Consider the following 19254-nt stretch of genomic DNA (forward strand, 5'->3'; position numbering starts at 1 on the left):
AAATGTCTTTTCTAAGAATAAACTCACTATTTCCAAACTTGAAGCCCTGAGGCCATATGAAATAATACAGTGGGAAATTTCTAACAAGTTATCTCCATCTATTCTTTTATGTGTTGGAGGTTCTTCCAAAATGTGATTATGCATGGTCCATAAGGGCCCTGAATTAAAAGCCAGAGCTGGGCATGGCGATGTAATGCAGACACTTCTAGTAGTCCCATCTGGCCCCAGCACACAACCCTTTGTGTCTCTTTGGACCATCCTGTCTTTTGGAGGGTGCATTCTACCCAGGTCCATTCCTGACACACACATACACACACGCGTGCGCCTATGTTTTGTTTTGTTTTGGTTTTTTAATTGGGGTATAGTTGCTTTACGATGTTGTGTTAGCTTCTGCTGTACAACGAAGTGAATCAGCTACATGTATACATATATCCCCTCCCTCTTGGATCTCCCTCCCACCCTCCCATCCCACCCATCTAGGTCATCACAGAGCACCGAGATGAGCTCCCTGTGCTGTACACCAGGTTCCCACTAGCATCTGTTTTACACATGGCAGCGCACATACGTCAATCCCAATCTCCCAATTCACCCCACCCCACCCCCCGCCTGGTGTCCACACATCCGTTCTCTATGTCTGCGTGCTCTTCTTTAAATTTATCCCATCAAGTTCCATACAATTCTTTTAGTAGACATTTGTCTTTGTCTTCACTTTAATTGCTCCTACAGACAAACTTTTAAAGAGTTGCTAATAGAAGGAAGATGAACCCCCCTTTTTATGGCAGGCACTGTGCTAAGAGCTTTACATGTGTTATTTAATTCTCCTCCAAAATATAAGGACTAGGCATTACTATTCCTTTCTAGAGAAGGGGAACCTGAGGCTCACAGAAGTTAAGTAGTACATGTAGCTGAGAACTCACCATGTGCAGGCAGTATGCTGAGTGCTTTAGATGAAATACCCAGGACACACTTAACAAATATTTGTTGAATGAATGAATGGACTCTGCTAAACCTCACAAGAACTCTCAAGGTGAGTATTATCATTGTACCCATTTCACAGGAAAGGAAACAGACCCAGAATTTAATGAGATTGCCCAGTATCAACTGGGAGTAATGGCAATTGGAAATGGGATTTGAATCCAGCCCTTTCTGGCCCCAAAGCCAGGATTCTTTCCACTCCACCCTTTTATTAGCAGGTAACTATTCCTCCCAGCAGAGTCAGAATTCACATCTGAGACAGGAGTTAAGAAATCACAAAGCATGAAACTGATTGGGAGAATAAAAAAGAACATCATGAAACATTACCTAATTGTTTAGCAATGTTGTCATGCATTGTCCAAAATTGGCCTGGAACAGGAGTACGGCCAAGGAGAGCAATATAAACAGATCTTGCACTGGGATGAGCAATCTCATTTCTAGCCTTTCTGATTCATATGAGAAGTGGGGATGTTCAAAGTGAACTCCAGGACTGCCATGGACCAGGCACACATACTCAGGGAGAGAAAGAGCCATTGAAGGGTCAGGGCCAAAAGAACATTTACACAAGAACTCCAGCAGGGAATTAAAATGTACCGTATGTTTTTGCCTTTCAAAGCATGATTCCCTTTCCTGTTTTTGTTATTCTGAAATTAAAAACATTTGGTTGGTGTGCCAGGCAGCAAAGGCTGCAGACACCCCTGGTCACCAATACCCCTCATGCCACGCATGAGGCAATCAAAACAGCTCTGACTTCAGAAAATCACTGCTGGGCTTTGTGCTCAATACGAAATTAATGTATCACCATTACACATGATGGCTCATTGGGATCCTCTCAAAGTTAAAAAAAAAAACCAAAAAAAAAACCCACCACAGGAACCAGAAATGATTACTTTAAAATTACGATGTGTGTGCTCATGGCTTTGCCTGCTGCCCCTGGCAAATGCTTGTACATGACACTGCCCAGGGGACCGTTGGCTCTGTCACTGCATTATCACACAGAAGGTGCCATGAATGAATAATACCAACGCCAAAGGCATCCCTCTCCCAAAATAGTGAAAATGTAAAACCCACTCCAGTTGATTCAATGCAGGTACTGAAAGAGGAATTGGCCACGGTTTTTATAAAAGACAATGCACAAAAATTTGAGCCCACAAAAGAGATGCTAAAGAGGTAATTATCTTCTTAAAAATGAGGAGGGGCAATTCTTCTTTAACTTTCAATATAATTTGCTCCAATATTCTGTCAAATAGTTATCTCCCTAAATACTTGAAAAAGATTTATTTTACCAAATTTCAACATTCATCTTTTCAGGAAACTAGCTACTGTTTGCCTGTCATGCCACCCAGCTAAACTTCTTAAGTATATTTCCTTCATGAAATATAATGCTTAGGGAACAGGCTGAGGGATGCTTTTCCAGCATCATCTCACTAACCTCTCCATGGCTATAATTCTTTCATCAGTGTTTCACCCTTAGAAGCAAGCAAAAAGACATGCCAATACCAAGTATTTATCTCAAAAAGAAAAATGGGCTGGAGTCAGCTGATTTCCCACACCTTCCTTAAATACCCAACCCCAAAGTGAGAGCTGATATTTAGGACCATGACACTGAGGCCCCTACAGGGCTCTCAGCCATGAAAGGCTTGTGTTCATTATTTTATACTTACTAGGTCTGGAAAGCATGCTAATACATTTCAGGAATTTCACAAATGAGGCAACTGGGGTCCAGAGAGGTTAAGGGACTTGCCCAAGGTCAGAGTTTGTAAATGGCAGAGTCTGAACTTAAATCTGGGTCTGTACTGACCCCAAAGACCATGTTGTTAACTACCACCCCGCCCGCCCTTGTCAGGAGATGCCAAGGAGCAGCCTATTTTATATAGTGAAAAATAACAGAGAGAAACTTCACAAAAATAACACATACAAACACAGCTTAAATTATCACCATTCATCAAAACAAAGAAACGCTTAACTAACTTACGATAACTTTCAGGTTTCCCTTAATATCAAAAGATTTGATCACCCAGTTGACAGACTTTTTGCACTTCAAGATGAGGATGAGATCTTTGACCACCTCAGGATCCTTTCGAGAAGGTCTTATGTCAATTATGATATCCACCTGGAAAGCACTGTGAATGGAAAACAAAGGCAGAGTTAGGACCCAAATGCCAGAAAGTTGCAACTATCTTCCCCTCTTCCAAGTCTTCATGTTTCCAGCGTCTGGCCAGTTGATTAAAAAGCTGGAGTCGATCCCAGGCAAATGACATGTGCAAAACAGATTGTTAGTGCACACATAACAAAATGGTTTTACATAACAATAGAAAAATATGCCTGTGGATAATTAGCCACTAAACTTTTTCTCTTTGTTGAAAAAAGAAAAAAAAGGTGATTACTTAATGCAGCCACTTCTTTTGTTTGTTTTTAACATCTTCATTGGAGTATAATTGCTTTACAGTGGTGTGTTAGTTTCTGCTGTATAACAAAGTGAATCAGCTATACGTATACATAGATCCCCATATCTCCTCCCTCTTGCGTCTTCCTCCCACCCTCCCTATCCCACCCCTCCAGGTGGACACAAAGCACAGAGCTGATCTCCCTGTGATCTCCCTGTGTGATGCGGCAGCCACTGTTTGAAATGGACGTGAACAAACCCGGAGAGTTTACTTTTGAAGCAGAACCGCTGCTTTTTCAACCTCCAGCACCTTTGATGTGTAACATTCTAATCTGCTATATGCTCAAAATCCTTCAGAGCAGTAGTGGGCGGCAGTTTGGTGAGTGGGATGACAGGGTGGATGGAAGAGGGAGGCAGTAAAGCAGTGAGGAAGCTTCAGAATAAAATAAGAGGCAAAAGGCTAGAGAATTTCTTGACTTATATAAGGTGTGCTTAAGCCATTAACATTTGTCACAAAATCATATCTGCATTTACTTTCCCAAACTTCTGGATATACAGTTATTAAAATACAAAAACACATGGTCAACCAAGTGATTACTGGAAAATTAATGAACACAATCCAAACTTCTAAGAATCCAGTATAAAAGAGAATTTTTACCAAACAATAACATCTCTGTCATTCTGGATTTAGGGGAAAGTCTTTATTTCCATCTTGGTTTTACACACTTGTAAACCATAAAATGATGATATACAGTACTCAAATGAAGCCTTAGGCTTAATATCTAAGCACATTTGCCAGATTGCTTCTATTCCCATTCCCTTTTAATTTTCCACAAATTCTTCACATGGAACAGAATTCCATTTCCAATCCTACCAAAACCGACTGGTAGTTTAATCACTTTTGAAATCAAAGTTTCATTAGAATTTTAACTGTGAAATCCTTCCATAATATAAATTTACATTTTAACTCACTAGTCCCCATGAAATGCAGGTGAAAGTGGGAGAAAGGCCTACTTTCTCCCTTTTCTTTCTTTCTTAAATTCCATAATCATTCTTGATAGAGTTAAATTTTCAGTCCTGGGGCAGGACGCTGGGGGTGAGAGAGAGAGAGGTAAGTGGTATCTAATGGCTCTTTGGTGTGTCACCATGAAGGGCCACTCCTCTGACACACACACACACATTCACACACAGCTTTAAACAGTTATGAGTGCAAAAGTGCTCTGAGGACACTATAAACAGAAATCTGTTAACAAACATAATATTAAAAAAACACATAATATTGTTAAAATAATAATTATGTTAACAAGGCACATTTTGTAATTTTCTTATCAGGGATAACCTCAGTCAAAGGAGATAATAATGGAGTAAGAGTGACTGTTCTATAACTGGTACAGTCCACCCTCTGTATCTGCAGATTCCACATCTGACGATTCAACCAACCACGGATGGAAAATATTGGGAAAAAAAAAATTCCAGGAAGTTCCAGAAAGTAAAACTTGAATTTGCCACGTGCAGGCAACTATTTACATTGTATTTACAACTATTTACATATTGTATTAGGTATGATAAGTAATCTAGAGACGATTTAAAGTATACAGGAGAATGTGCGTAGGTTATATGCAAACACTATGCCATTTTATATAAAGGACTTGAGCATCTATGGACTTTGGTATCCAAGGGAGATCTGAAACCAACCTCCCACAGACACCAATGGACGACTATACCAAGAAGTTTAAATTAGGCTTCAGAACTCATCTGGGATATATGGGATCTAGAGACAGATGCAGAAAATAAAATATGACACTGGTACCTTTACTCCCTTCTTCAAAGCTTCTGTGAATCTTACCCAAAGCATCAGTGGCTTCTTCCCCTCACATGAGGGAGGGCTAAGCCTCTCCCTGTCTCAAGTCAGAATCATATCAAGTCATATCAGATCTTTGTTTTCATCTCTTAGTTCAGAAAACACACACAACACACACACACACTCACACTCACACTCACCTGTAGGGGTTAGAGTTGGGGGTGATTAACTCAATGATGTGTACTTCCTTATCTCGGGGCTGGCTGGATATCACACACCCTTCTGCAGCTTTGGGCTGAAGGTACCCGGCAAGGTAATTGAGGGAGAGAAAATTCTTCCCTATGTTGCACGTGGGAGGGAACACTTGATCTGAAAGTAAAAAAACACATTGAACTACGTGGTAACCAGACTCAAAGGAGAGAAGATAACAGTGACACTGGGCAAGTGCAGGACACAGGAAATCACAAGCTTGTGTCCCGAAATGCTTCCTCTATGGTCACCAGTGGCCTCCTACTGACCAACTTTAGTGGCCTCTTTTGGTCTAAATTCTCTCCTTTCCTGTTCTCTTTGATTCTGCTTTGTCCTCACCCATTTCCTCTGACCTATCTTTCAGCCTCTCACTAGTTCCTTGTCTGCTCATCCTTTAAACACCAGTGGTCCTCAATCTTTGGTGCATATCAGAATCCACCTGTTTGGACCCCACCCCAGAGAGTCTGATTCAGAAGATCTAGGTGGGACCTTGGAAGCTTTCTTTTTGAAAAGCTCCATAGTTAATCCTGATATAAACCAAGACTAAGAATCTCAGTTCCTTCCTCAACTCTCTTTTTATTTCGTTTTCTTCCTAGATGATCTCAATCACTCCCATGGCTTCAACTTATACCTAGATCATGACTCCTGAGCTGCAGACCTGCATTGTCATCTGCCTACCAAGCACCTTCCACCTAAAAATCCAATAGATATTTTAGTCAGCATACTCAACACTGAATCCAATGACCTATCCTATTCCCAAATATGCTCCTCTTGGGATATTTGCTATTTCAATTAATAGAAGAACCAGCAACCTAACTAATTCTCTGGCGCACGGTGTGGAATTAATCATTCCTTCATATTTATCCGTCAAAGCAATTTATACTCTAAAAGCTGAAGGTAGCAGTTTGAGGGAAACACTGAGGGCAGACCTCTACTCTTTCCCATAATCTTGACACAGACAGCGAATGTTTATATGGCACTTTACAATTTATAAGGTGCTTTCATAAACATTATCTCATTGTGCTGAGGGCTGTTCATCACCTCCACCAGGGAAAGTGATGCAATTACTAACAGTCTGAAGATACTCCCCCAACGGCACATGCTGCTTACACAGCATCATGGCTGATGGGATTTCCATTTAGTGGTTTAAATGTTTAAACAGAACTTGAAACTGCTGGCAGTGTGACAGCTGGGACCAATGTCAAGGAAGTTCTAGGTGTAGCAAGATTTTTTCAGAAGGGGTAATTAATCAGAGCCCTGGCACTTTAATGAAACAGACTTCTGCCTTTTTCATTTAATGGACAGCATGCCAGGGTTCAGATTCATATGCGAGTCTCACTTAGGAGTGAGGAATCAGCCTGGGAGTTCCCAAGATTGGGTTGACAGTGCCCTCCCCTGCCTGCCCAACTGTGCAACCTCCCCTCTACTGAAGCTCACAGCATACATTGTGGCATCCTGGCTCCGTGCACCATGGCACCCCCAGTGACACCCCTAGAACAGAGGGGACCAGAGGAGTTCACCAGGCCCCTGCTTGGAGGCTCGCTTCAAGAAAGTGTTGGTTCTGCATTCTGTATTCTTCCCTAAAGACCCCCTCGGAGAGAAGAGGCCAGGGCTCTGCCGACTCAGGCCGCTGGAGCAGCCTCCCCTCCACATCTGCTGAGGGTTTTGCCAGATGAGCAGATGAGGAACGCACACCCTGCAGCTGCAGCCCTGCGGATGCCTCCCCCAGATCACAGGACAGAAGACGATATTGGGGTGGCAAGGCTGAAACTTAATCAAGAATCAGAGGGTGGATGTATGGGCCAGGGACAGGTCAGTCTGGAACTCAAGAGACTAGGACCCTCCTGGGACTCTGGCCCGTATACCCAGTTCATAGGTGTGCCTGGGGTGCATCTGGCACATATAGAGTAGGCACATGGCACAGGTTTCCTGAATTAACAATGGTGTGAGATTTGAGACAAATAACAAAAAACTCACCCACATTGTGACCCTCCAAAGCCACCAGGAAAGGTTTAATTGTTTAAAAGTTGATGTTGTTAAGGGCTTAAGTCCCAGTTGCCACTGTCACTAAGCTGAATAAGCTGATCACTTTTTGTTGTTCGTGCATGCATGTGTGTGGTTCCCCCCCACCCCAAATGACCTTCCGCATGCCTGGCATCAAAACTTACACCAACTGCCAAGCAGAAAGGAAACCACAAAGGGGAATCCCCGGGTAGAAACCTGGCAAGTTTGGGGGAGGGGGGAAGTCACATGCTTATTTGTATTTTAGGAAAGGATTGACAAACCACTTTGAGAGCTAGAATAGTATACTCTAAGAACTTGGAAGGTAATGTAAACACCTCATGTTGCTGCTATGGAAACTGAGCCTCTGGTGGTAGGTAAATCAGAGTGTTGCTTGAAGCCTCACAGGTAATGAGACCAGATAGGATAAGAACTGAAAGCCCTCAGTTCTTCCACTCTAAGCATATAGGTTAGAGCAGTAGTTCTCAAACATTAGCAAGCAACAGAATCACCTAGAGTGCTTGCTAAAACACAGATGGCTGGACCCCAGGGTTTTCAATTCAGTTGGTCTGGGGTGGGCCCAAGAACCAGCATTTCTGTAAGTTCCCAGGTGATAAGGATGCTGCTGGGGTGGGGACCACACTTTGAGAACCACTGGGGAAAGAACAAGAGGAGGCTCATGGCCTAGGATTCCCGACTCAGTTGGGTAGAGACAGGTGAGGTTCTGGGAAACCAGTGGATGAGGTTTGTTCAGCAGAGTCCAATCCATGGTGATAGACAACATCGCCTGTGGTCCACCAGCCTAACCAAGGACCCTCACTCTCCCAGCTGCTCCTCTCCATGGTATGGGCCAGTGACTTATACCCAACTGGTGGCTGGAGTCAAGTTTCAGGGGCTCCAAAGGTGTTGCCAAGGAGTTAAACAGTTTTTACTGGATGGGACACCAGGTCCTTAAAGTTCTTCCCTGATCCAGTGTGCAGCCTTGGGGAAGTCATGGAACCCCTCACTCCTGTACACAGAAGCTCATGCACCGTCAAGAGAAAGGAGCCCAACATTCTACATGTTACCATAACACATATCCTTATTCTAACAAATTCCAGGGGGGTAATCAATATTCAATCAATATGCACCAGAATTCTGCTTCAGAAATAGAGACGATTGGTCAGGGCTTAGAACCTTTATTAAAAGAGACTTTTTGTTTTGTCCCAATAGGACTTGACCTCTATGCTTAGCTGCCTGAATACCATGAGAGTTTAGTTACAAACTTCAACTTTTTGAATCCAGTTCTCATCTAAAACTCTTCCTCCCTCTACTCAACTAAACAAGTCCTCCCATCCAGGTAGCCTACTTTCACGTTTAGGTTATGCTTATTTGGTTAAGACTTAAAATGCAGCATCAGGAAATAAGCATTAGACTCAAAGGTCAGGAAACCTGAGTTTGAGTTCTAGTTTTGTCACTTGCTAGTAATGTGGATAAGAGCAAGTTAGGTTAACCCTCCACCATCCCCTCAGCAAAATGGTGGAAATAACGGTTTTCTCCTAGGATTACTGGCAGGGTTAAGTGGGGTGCATGTGAAGGCACCTGATATGGCCTCTGCACAGAGCACACACTCAACTTCAGTGTCCACCTCTTCCTGCATCTATATCAAACATCCCAGATCCAAAAAAGGGCTGGGAACTAGCATTCAATAATTCACTTGCGCTGCCACGCTGCCTGTGGAAGAGGTGACAATTGCTGTAGGCTTCAAAAGAAAGCAGATGGACCCTGAGGATCTGAAATGCCATTTTCACACAATCACCTGACTGTAACAAGGACCCATTCACAAGAGTTGTTATTTCCAGTAACTTATTCAGGAGCTCCAAATATACTCGACTAAAAATAATGATAAAAAAGTTATTTAAGAAATAATGTGCTTCCAAAGTTGAGTCACCAGATATTTATATCCCTCTGCAAGGCAAGGAAATTAAAATGGGCAATTTCTTATCAAGGCTAAACAGTTCCTTTCTTCAATAATTTGTCCTTGTAACAGGCATTAGTATTAAAAATATTTTCAAACACTTTTCCTCTGCTATTGTCCAAAACTTAACTGATGTCTCGAGGCCATAAAGCTGACATTGGCTTCAAATGTCTACAGAATTATAAGTGGGAGGAAGCTCTAACTGTTGACCCATCCTGCTAACTCTTCCTGCATTCCATCAGGTATCCCCTCCTTTCCCACACCTCAGCTTCTCGGCCTCCACTCACTTCTTCTGACTTCTGTGCATGGGTGTCTTCTAAATTCAACAACCTTCTCCTCTCTCAACCAGGCTACTCCCCACTTGTCCCCCATTACCACGTCTGTTTCCTCAGAAGGAAAAAGGGAAGGAGGGGATGTGGTGGGGAGTAGGCCCCAGTGATGCCTCAGGTCCCTGCCAGCTCCAACAATCTGTAATTCTATAATTCCCTGCCCTAACCACCTGGTCTCAGAAAAGAAAAAAATTGACTGTCGTAAATCAGTCAGTAATTGACGCCACATAAAATTTACCTTCCCCCACTTTAATATAAATGTTTCTTGCTATCTTGAGTTCAGTGAATGAAGTAACTGCTCCATATTCCTTTCGGGCCCAGTTTAACAGATGCTCATTTCCATGTGGGAAGCTCCTTTCCTCTGTTTCTGCTGACAAGGAGAAGTTTCCTGATGAAAAATGGACCACAGAACCCTCAGACACCTAGAAGAAATAGAATTGCATATTTAATGTGGTGCAGTCACCCAGAGCTGAATCATAATTAGAGAAAGAACTAATCAGACAATTAATGGATATTTGTCAATCCAACCTCTTCCCTTTGTTATATAGGCACATCATCTTTTTTCAGCAGCTGATTCAAGAAACAATCACAAGCCTACCTTCTTCCAGGTAAAGACAAAACTACAAACAGGGGCTTCCCTGGTGGCGCAGTGGTTGAGCGTCCACCTGCCAAGGCAGGGGACACGGGTTCGTGCCCCGGTCCTGGAAGATCCCACATGCCACGGAGAGGCTGGGCCCATGAGCCACGGCCGCTGAGCCTGAGCGTCCGGAGTCTGTGCTCCGCAACGGGAGAGGCCACAACAGTGAGAGGCCCGTGTACTGCAAAAAAAACCAAAACCAAAAAAAAAAAAAAAAACCTACAAACAATGCAGGATGTCCTTTTGAATTTTTAAAGAACTTTGTGATGAGAGAGTGCATTGTGAGGAATCATGAGACTTATCACTATTTTCCAGATACCTAAATTGAAGGCCAACCTTTTAAGTAACGAGTTTCAAGTTAAACAGGAAGCCTTGGTGAGTGTTTTCATGGGCTTGTAATGGACTTCTGGATCAGTGCAAGTGATCCCAAAGGCCTGCTAGCACCTGAACTTGACGTCCGAGTCTTCCACAGTTGCAGCCTCTGCCATCAGAGTCACCACCACAGGAACACAGCAAGAGTCCCTCTGGTTTAATGTCTCCTGAGCACTGAGATAAAAAATGGCCAGAGCTGGCCTGTCTTCTACCACTTTATATACTACTTCCTCGCAGTGAGATGAATGTGTATTACAGTTTATTTTGTAAGACCCCCAAATTCCCATAGATAATGAAGTCAAGAGGCTGTTAGACTGATCCTCATAAAACTTTTGGGATGATTTATGCAAGTCCCACATTTTTGCTGGATGTATTTAGACCACTGCTGACCTAGCATATCATGGTATATATAATTAACACAAACAAAGGGGGAAAATTATCATCTTGTTGCTGTACTATAATTAAATTTAGCTGCTGGTGAAAATATGCATGTCATCTTTATTGGCTAGCATTTATAACTGATTTTATCAGTGTCAGGGTGGAACCTCAAAATGTGAGCAAAAAGGCTCAACAATTCCCAAGCCACAGCACTCTAAATGTTTTGTATTAAATTTCACATTAACAACAGAACCACCATACGATCCAGCAATTCCACTTCTGAGTATTTATCCGAAGAAAATGAAAACACTAACTTGAAAAGATATATGCACCCTGCAGCATTATTTACAACAGCCAAGATATGGAAACAACCTAAGTGCCCGTGGATGAATGAATAAAGATGTGGTATATATACACAATGGAATATTTTCAGCCATAAAAAAGAATAGAATCTTGCCATTTGCAACAACATGGATGGACCTCAAGGGCATTATGCTAAGTGAAGTAAGTCAGACAAAGCCAAATGCCATATGATCTCATTTATATATGGAGTCTAAAAACAAAACACAAAACGAAATTCACAGATACTGTGAACAGATTGGTGGTTGCCAGAGGTGGGAGGTAGGGGGTGAGTGAAATGGGTGAAGGGGTCAAAAGGTACAAACTTCAACTTATAAACTAAATAAGTCATGGGGATGTAATGTACAGCTTAGTGACTATAGTTAGTAACATTGTATCGCATATTTGAAAGTTGCTAAAGACAATAGATCTTAAAAGTTCTCACCACAAGAAAAAAATTCTGTACGTAGGGTGACAGATGTTAACTAGACTTATTGTGGTGATCGTTTTACAATATATACAAATATTGAAGACTACGTTGAACACCTGAAACTAATATAATGCTATATGTCAATTATACCTCAATAAAAAATGTTTTCACATTAACTATCATTAACAAAAAGCAAGCAGTTTCTGAAGTGGTTATAGCCAGACTAACAGCAGGTTGAGGGCAGGGATTTTGCTTAGGGCTCTACCCTTGCCAGCAGTGTTTTCAGCCTCCACACACAAACAAAATAGTACTTACCCTAACTATTACGCTAGGCATTAATATTTTCTCTTGAACTATATATACATACACTTTTTAAATGCTAGCAAAGAAGCACTTCACCAAATTGATTCCATCACCTACTCATGCTGTAGTCGCCCTCTTGGCTGAAAACTAGAAGCACCTGAAGAGTTTCTAAATATCCTGAGGCCCAGGCCATATCCCGGATTAGAACTTGGGGGTGGGAGCCAGGCATCAGGATTTTTTAAAGCTCCCTGGGGGGCTTCCCTAGTGGCGCAGCAGTTGAGAGTCCGCCTGCCGATGCAGGGGACACGGGTTCGTGCCCCGGTCCGGGAGGATCCCACATACGGCAGAGTGGCTGGGCCTGTGGGCCATGGCTGCTGGGCCTGCGCGTCCGGACCCTGTGCTCCGCAACGGGAGAGGCCACAACAGTGAGAGGCCCGCGTACCGCAAAAAAAAAAAAAAAAAAAAAAAAAAACCTCCCTGGGTGATTCCAATGTTCAGCCACAGTTGAGAAGCCTAGCTTTAATGGGTACTGCGTGATCCACAGTTTGAAAAGCCCGACGTGCATCTCACAGTTTCCTCTACACCAGTGGTTCTTAACCAGGGGTGATTCTGCCCCCCAGGAAACATCTGGCAATGCCTGGAAACATTTTTGATTGTCACAACTGGGAGGGAGGAGCTACTGGCATCTAGTGAATAGAGGCCAGGGATGCTGCTAAACATCCTACAGTGCACAGGACAGCCCCCATAACAAATAATTATCTTAAATGTCAATAGCGCCATGACAGAAATCCTGGTTTACGCTTTGGACTGACCAAATGTTCCTGCCACTCGAACATCTACTGGATCCCCAAATTGGATCCCCCAATTGACAGCTCTTTCTATCCTAGAAATTGGGCCGTTTAGTACTTAATAAAGAATAATAGAACCTTTCTGGTTTGCATTGGCTTGGGAAACCCGGAACTAATCATTAATAAGCTGAGCGTAAACTATGACCACTGACAACAGTCACCATTTACTGTACACTTACTATGTATCAGGCACCATGAAGTGCTACCAAGTGTAGTAAAGACACTTGCTACATGTCCCAATGCCAGTTATAAGCAAAACCAGTGGGGACCATTTAGCTTTGACCTTGTTTTGACATCACCTGCATAAGAAAAAGCTCCTGAACCAACTACCTGCCAACGATAACCATGCCAACCTATGCATAAATCCTCTGAAGCTTAGCTACTCATCAACACTGAACTTCAAACAATGTTTATCTGATTTTCTGACTTAAGCACTGTAGTAAAATCTTCTTTTCACTGAAAAGCACTTGTGCTAAAAAGTCGTTTTTATTAAGCCTGTCACCGAAAAAACCCACAACAGTCCAAAGGCCTTTGTCCCACTGCCAGCACCATTCTGAATGTTTAGGCAAGCTTCCCTGGATGTTCTGCTCTTTTTTTCTCTTTCATGTTACAGCCATAAAATAAAACACTTGGGCTTTAAATACGTTATGCAGAGAGTACATTTCTTCAGAGTGGAAGGTGGGATAGATCACCCTGGTGCATTCCAGAGGCAAGAATGTGAACCGTGTAAATAAGAGTAGAAATGGAGAGCAACTCGGGAACGTATCCTGAAGTAATTAAAAGCGACGCCACCGTGCAGCTGACTCCTCGAAAGGGGCAGCTCCCTCCATGCGCCGTCCACTTCGCGCGTCCGACTCCCCCAGGGCCAGCAGCAGCACGGATCATACACTCAGGGCTGAGGAATTTGGAAAAGGAGTCAACTGCCACTCCTCAGGCACATTCCAGTGAGAAGAAAGCAAAGCTGCCAGGGAAGCGCCCCTGACTGCGGGTCAGCGGGAATTTTCTGCCACGGCAAGGGGTTAGTTGGCGCCCCTTCTGACCACCAGTTCTCTCACTCTGACCCCAACCCCCAACGAGTTTTACAAGGTGGTGTTATTTCCACCTGATCCTCAGGATGACCTGTGAGGTAGGCTAGTCTGATTTCCACGGTAGAGAGGAGGAAACCTCCGAGAAGCTAAAGGCCTACCCAAGGTCAGAGGAGCAGCACCCAGGGCAGACCAGAACAGGACACTTCGGACTCCCGCTTACAGCTGGCCACCACCTGAACCCTTCCAGAAAGAAGACCTGGGTAGCTCCCAAGGCAGAAGAGTTCTCTTCCTACTTTCTACCTGTAAGATTTGCCCTCCGTCCACTTGTCTGAGGTAGGCCTTCCAGACCAAAGAATTCCTTCCTCTTTCTTCCATGAGATAAGCCTTCAAATGTTTGAAGTCATCACTCAACCCCAGTCACGACTTCACTTCTTCAGGGCAACAGTCCCAACTCCCCCCAACTCCTCCCCAGACACCAAGGCTGTCAGAGCTTCATCAGCATAGTCTCTGGTATGTGGTGCCTGGAACAAGACCTAGGGTTTTGGGTGTGGGCTGATGAGAGTACTGTGAAGGTTAGTTTTAGGTGTCAATGTGACTGGGCTACAGGGTATCAGATACTTGGTCAAACATTATTGTGAGTATTTCTGTGAGGGTGTTTTTGGATGAGATTAACATTTAGATCAGTTGACTAACTAAAACAGATTGCCCTTCCTAATGGGTATGGGCCTCACCCAATCAGTTGAAGGCCTAAATACAACAAAAGGCTGACCCTTCCCCTGAGTAAGAGAGAATTCTCCTGCTGATGGCCTTTGAACTGGGCATCAGCTCTTCCTGGTTCTACAGCAGCCTGCTGCCCTTCGGACTCAAACTGGGACATTGGCTCTACAGAATTTGAACTTGCTAAACTCCATAATCACGTGAGCCAATTCTTTACAATAAATATCTTTCTATATCTATGTGAACACTGCATGGGGCCCAAGATCATACCAGCTTTTATATCAGCTGGAACCTACTATTATCTCATATCCATTAAGTTATGCTTTAAACATACATCCAACAAATATTTATTGAGTGTCAGGCACCTTTCTAGGTGCTGGGGATATACTGGAGAGGGCAACAGACAAAATTTCCTGTTTTGTGAAGCTTACAGTCTAGTAAGGAAGTCAGAGGAACAAAATATAAACAATGAAAATATATGTTAATAAGTGTGAAGGAATGATATAAATTGAGAGAAGAAGAGGGGGCACTATAAAGTGTTGTGATGGGACAAGTCTAACTGAGAAAGTCACTGAGCAGGCGAAGACCTGAAGGAGATGAAAGAGCCGGGCACGTGGACGTCAGGGGAAGAGTTCTTGGGTGGAGACGGCAGCGAGGGTACAGGTCTGGCATGAGGAAGGGACAGCAAGGAGTCCGGTGTGGCTGGAGCACAGGGGTGAGGAGCAGATGAGGAGGAGGAGAGGTCAGAGATCACAGAGGAGACCAGTAGGTGCAATAGGACCTTACAGACTGTTGCTAAGGACTGTGGTGTTTAGTCTGGGTGAGATGGGCCACCACTGGGAGTTCATGAAAACATCTAACAGATGTTTTAACAGGATCACTCTGGCTAATAGGGCCAATCTAGACTGAAGGGAGACAAGGAACGGGAGACCAGTAGTGAACTTCTGGAATAATCCAGAGGAGAAAGAACAGCAGCTCACAACAGGGAGGTGGAGGTGGAGGTGGGCACGATGATACCTAAAGTCCCAGAACTTTATTTTATCAGCTTGAGACTCCTTCCCTTACACCTTCCCTTACACCTTCCCTTACATCCTTCCCTTGCATCCTTCCCTTGCATCCTTCCCTTACACCTTCCCTTACATCCTTCCCTTACACCTTCCCTTACACCTTCCCTTACATCCTTCCCTTACACCTTCCATTACATCCTTCCCTTACACCTTCCCTTGCATCGTTCCCTTACACCTTCCCTTACATCCTTCCCTTAAACCATCCCTTATATCCTTCCCTTACACCTTCCCTTACACCTTCCCTTACACCTTCCCTTAAATCCTTCCCTAACACCTTCCCTTGCATCCTTCCCTTGCATCCTTCCTTTACACCTTCCCTTACACCTTCCCTTACATCCTTCCCTTACACCTTCCCTTACACCTTCCCTTACACCTTCCCTTACATCCTTCCCTTACACCTTCCCTTGCATCGTTCCCTTACACCTTCCCTTACATCCTTCCCTTAAACCATCCCTTATATCCTTCCCTTACACCTTCCCTTACACCTTCCCTTACATCCTTCCCTTACACCTTCCCTTACACCTTCCCTTACACCTTCCCTTACATCCTTCCCTTACACCTTCCCTTACACCTTCCCTTACATCCTTCCCTTACACCTTCCCTTACATCCTTCCCTTACATCCTTCCCTTACACCTTCCCTTACACCTTCCCTTACACCTTCCCTTACATCCTTGCCTTACACCTTCCCTTACACCTTCCCTTACATCCTTCCCTTACACCTTCCCTTACATCCTTCCCTTACATCCTTCCCTTACACCTTCCCTTATATCCTTCCCTAACATCCTTCCCTTACATCCTTCCCTTACACCTTCCCTTACATCCTTCCCTAACACCTTCCCTTACATCCTTCCGTTACACCTTCCCTTACACCTTCCCTTACATCCTTCCCTTACACCTTCCCTTACATCCTTCCCTTACATCCTTCCCTTAAACCATCCCTTATATCCTTCCCTTACACCTTCCCTTACATCCTTCCCTTACACCTTCCCTTACACCTTCCCTTACATCCTTCCCTAACACCGTCCCTTGCATCCTTCCCTTGCATCCTTCCCTTACACCTTCCCTTACACCTTCCCTTACATCCTTCCCTTACACCTTCCCTTACACCTTCCCTTACATCCTTCCCTTACACCTTCCCTTACATCCTTCCCTTACACCTTCCCTTACATCCTTCCCTTACATCCTTCCCTTAAACCATCCCTTATATCCTTCCCTTACACCTTCCCTTACACCTTCCCTTACACCTTCCCTTACATCCTTCCCTAACACCTTCCCTTGCATCCTTCCCTTGCATCCTTCCCTTACACCTTCCCTTACACCTTCCCTTACATCCTTCCCTTACACCTTCCCTTACACCTTCCCTTACATCCTTCCCTTACACCTTCCCTTACATCCTTCCCTTACACCTTCCCTTGCATCGTTCCCTTACAACTTCCCTTACATCCTTCCCTTACATCCTTCCCTTAAACCATCCCTTATATCCTTCCCTTACACCTTCCCTTACACCTTCTCTTACATCCTTCCCTTACACCTTCCCTTACACCTTCCCTTACACCTTCTCTTACATCCTTCCCTTACATCCTTCCCTTACACCTTCCCTTACACCTTCCCTTACTCCTTCCCTTACACCTTCCCTTACATCCTTCCCTTACACCTTCCCTTACACCTTCCCTTACATCCTTCCCTTACACCTTCCCTTACACCTTCCCTTACATCCTTCCCTTACACCTTCCCTTACACCTTCCCTTACACCTTCCCTTACATCCTTCCCTTACACCTTCCCTTACACCTTCCCTTACACCTTCCCTTACATCCTTCCCTTACACCTTCCCTTACACCTTCCCTTACATCCTTCCCTTACACCTTCCCTTACATCCTTCCCTTACACCTTCCCTTACACCTTCCCTTGCATCCTTCCCTTACACCTTCCCTTGCATCCTTCCCTTACACCTTCCCTTGCATCCTTCCCTTGCATCCTTCCCTTACACCTTCCCTTGCATCCTTCCCTTACACCTTCCCTTGCATCCTTCCCTTACATCCTTCCCTTAAACCTTCCCTTACATCCTTCCCTTAAACCCTCCCTTACATCCTTCCCTTAAACCTTCCCTTGCATCCTTCCCTTACACCTTCCCTTGCATCCTTCCCTTACACCTTCCCTTACATCCTTCCCTTACACCTTCCCTTACATCCTTCCCTTACACCTTCCCTTACACCTTCCCTTGCATCCTTCCCTTACACCTTCCCTTGCATCCTTCCCTTACACCTTCCCTTGCATCCTTCCCTTGCATCCTTCCCTTACACCTTCCCTTGCATCCTTCCCTTACACCTTCCCTTACACCTTCCCTTACATCCTTCCCTTACACCTTCCCTTACATCCTTCCCTTACACCTTCCCTTGCATCGTTCCCTTACACCTTCCCTTACATCCTTCCCTTACATCCTTCCCTTAAACCATCCCTTATATCCTTCCCTTACACCTTCCCTTACACCTTCTCTTACATCCTTCCCTTACACCTTCCCTTACACCTTCCCTTACACCTTCCCTTACATCCTTCCCTTACATCCTTCCCTTACACCTTCCCTTACACCTTCCCTTACTCCTTCCCTTACACCTTCCCTTACATCCTTCCCTTACACCTTCCCTTACACCTTCCCTTACATCCTTCCCTTACACCTTCCCTTACACCTTCCCTTACATCCTTCCCTTACACCTTCCCTTACACCTTCCCTTACACCTTCCCTTACATCCTTCCCTTACATCCTTCCCTTACACCTTCCCTTACACCTTCCCTTACATCCTTCCCTTACACCTTCCCTTACACCTTCCCTTACATCCTTCCCTTACACCTTCCCTTACATCCTTCCCTTACACCTTCCCTTACACCTTCCCTTGCATCCTTCCCTTACACCTTCCCTTGCATCCTTCCCTTACACCTTCCCTTGCATCCTTCCCTTGCATCCTTCCCTTACACCTTCCCTTGCATCCTTCCCTTACACCTTCCCTTGCATCCTTCCCTTACATCCTTCCCTTAAACCTTCCCTTACATCCTTCCCTTAAACCCTCCCTTACATCCTTCCCTTAAACCTTCCCTTGCATCCTTCCCTTACACCTTCCCTTGCATCCTTCCCTTACACCTTCCCTTACATCCTTCCCTTACACCTTCCCTTACATCCTTCCCTTACACTTTCCCTTACACCTTCCCTTGCATCCTTCCCTTACACCTTCCCTTGCATCCTTCCCTTACGCCTTCCCTTGCATCCTTCCCTTGCATCCTTCCCTTACACCTTCCCTTACATCCTTCCCTTACACCTTCCCTTACATCCTTCCCTTACACCTTCCCTTACATCCTTCCCTTACACCTTCCTTTGCATCGTTCTCTTACACCTTCCCTTACATCCTTCCCTTACACCTTCCCTTACATCCTTCCCTTACACCT

General features: G+C 44.4%; 1 protein-coding gene across 7 annotated transcripts in view; it reads right to left on the bottom strand.

The window, feature by feature from the left end:
• The window catches only part of TGFBR3 (transforming growth factor beta receptor 3), a 203583-nt gene that overhangs the window by 42693 nt on the left and 141636 nt on the right, over nucleotides 1-19254 (bottom strand). For all 7 annotated transcript variants that reach the window (XM_082613383.1, XM_082613382.1, XM_082613381.1 and 4 more), the window contains exons 5-7: nucleotides 9937-10120; nucleotides 5363-5531; nucleotides 2951-3098 (exon numbers count right to left, since the gene is read on the bottom strand). In XM_082613383.1, the coding sequence (XP_082469509.1) occupies nucleotides 2951-3098; nucleotides 5363-5531; nucleotides 9937-10120 (501 nt within the window). The remainder of the gene's footprint in view (nucleotides 1-2950; nucleotides 3099-5362; nucleotides 5532-9936; nucleotides 10121-19254) is intronic.

Source organism: Mesoplodon mirus (genome assembly GCF_964341445.2).
Source record: "Mesoplodon mirus genome assembly, chromosome: 3".
Taxonomy (NCBI): domain Eukaryota; kingdom Metazoa; phylum Chordata; class Mammalia; order Artiodactyla; family Ziphiidae; genus Mesoplodon; species Mesoplodon mirus.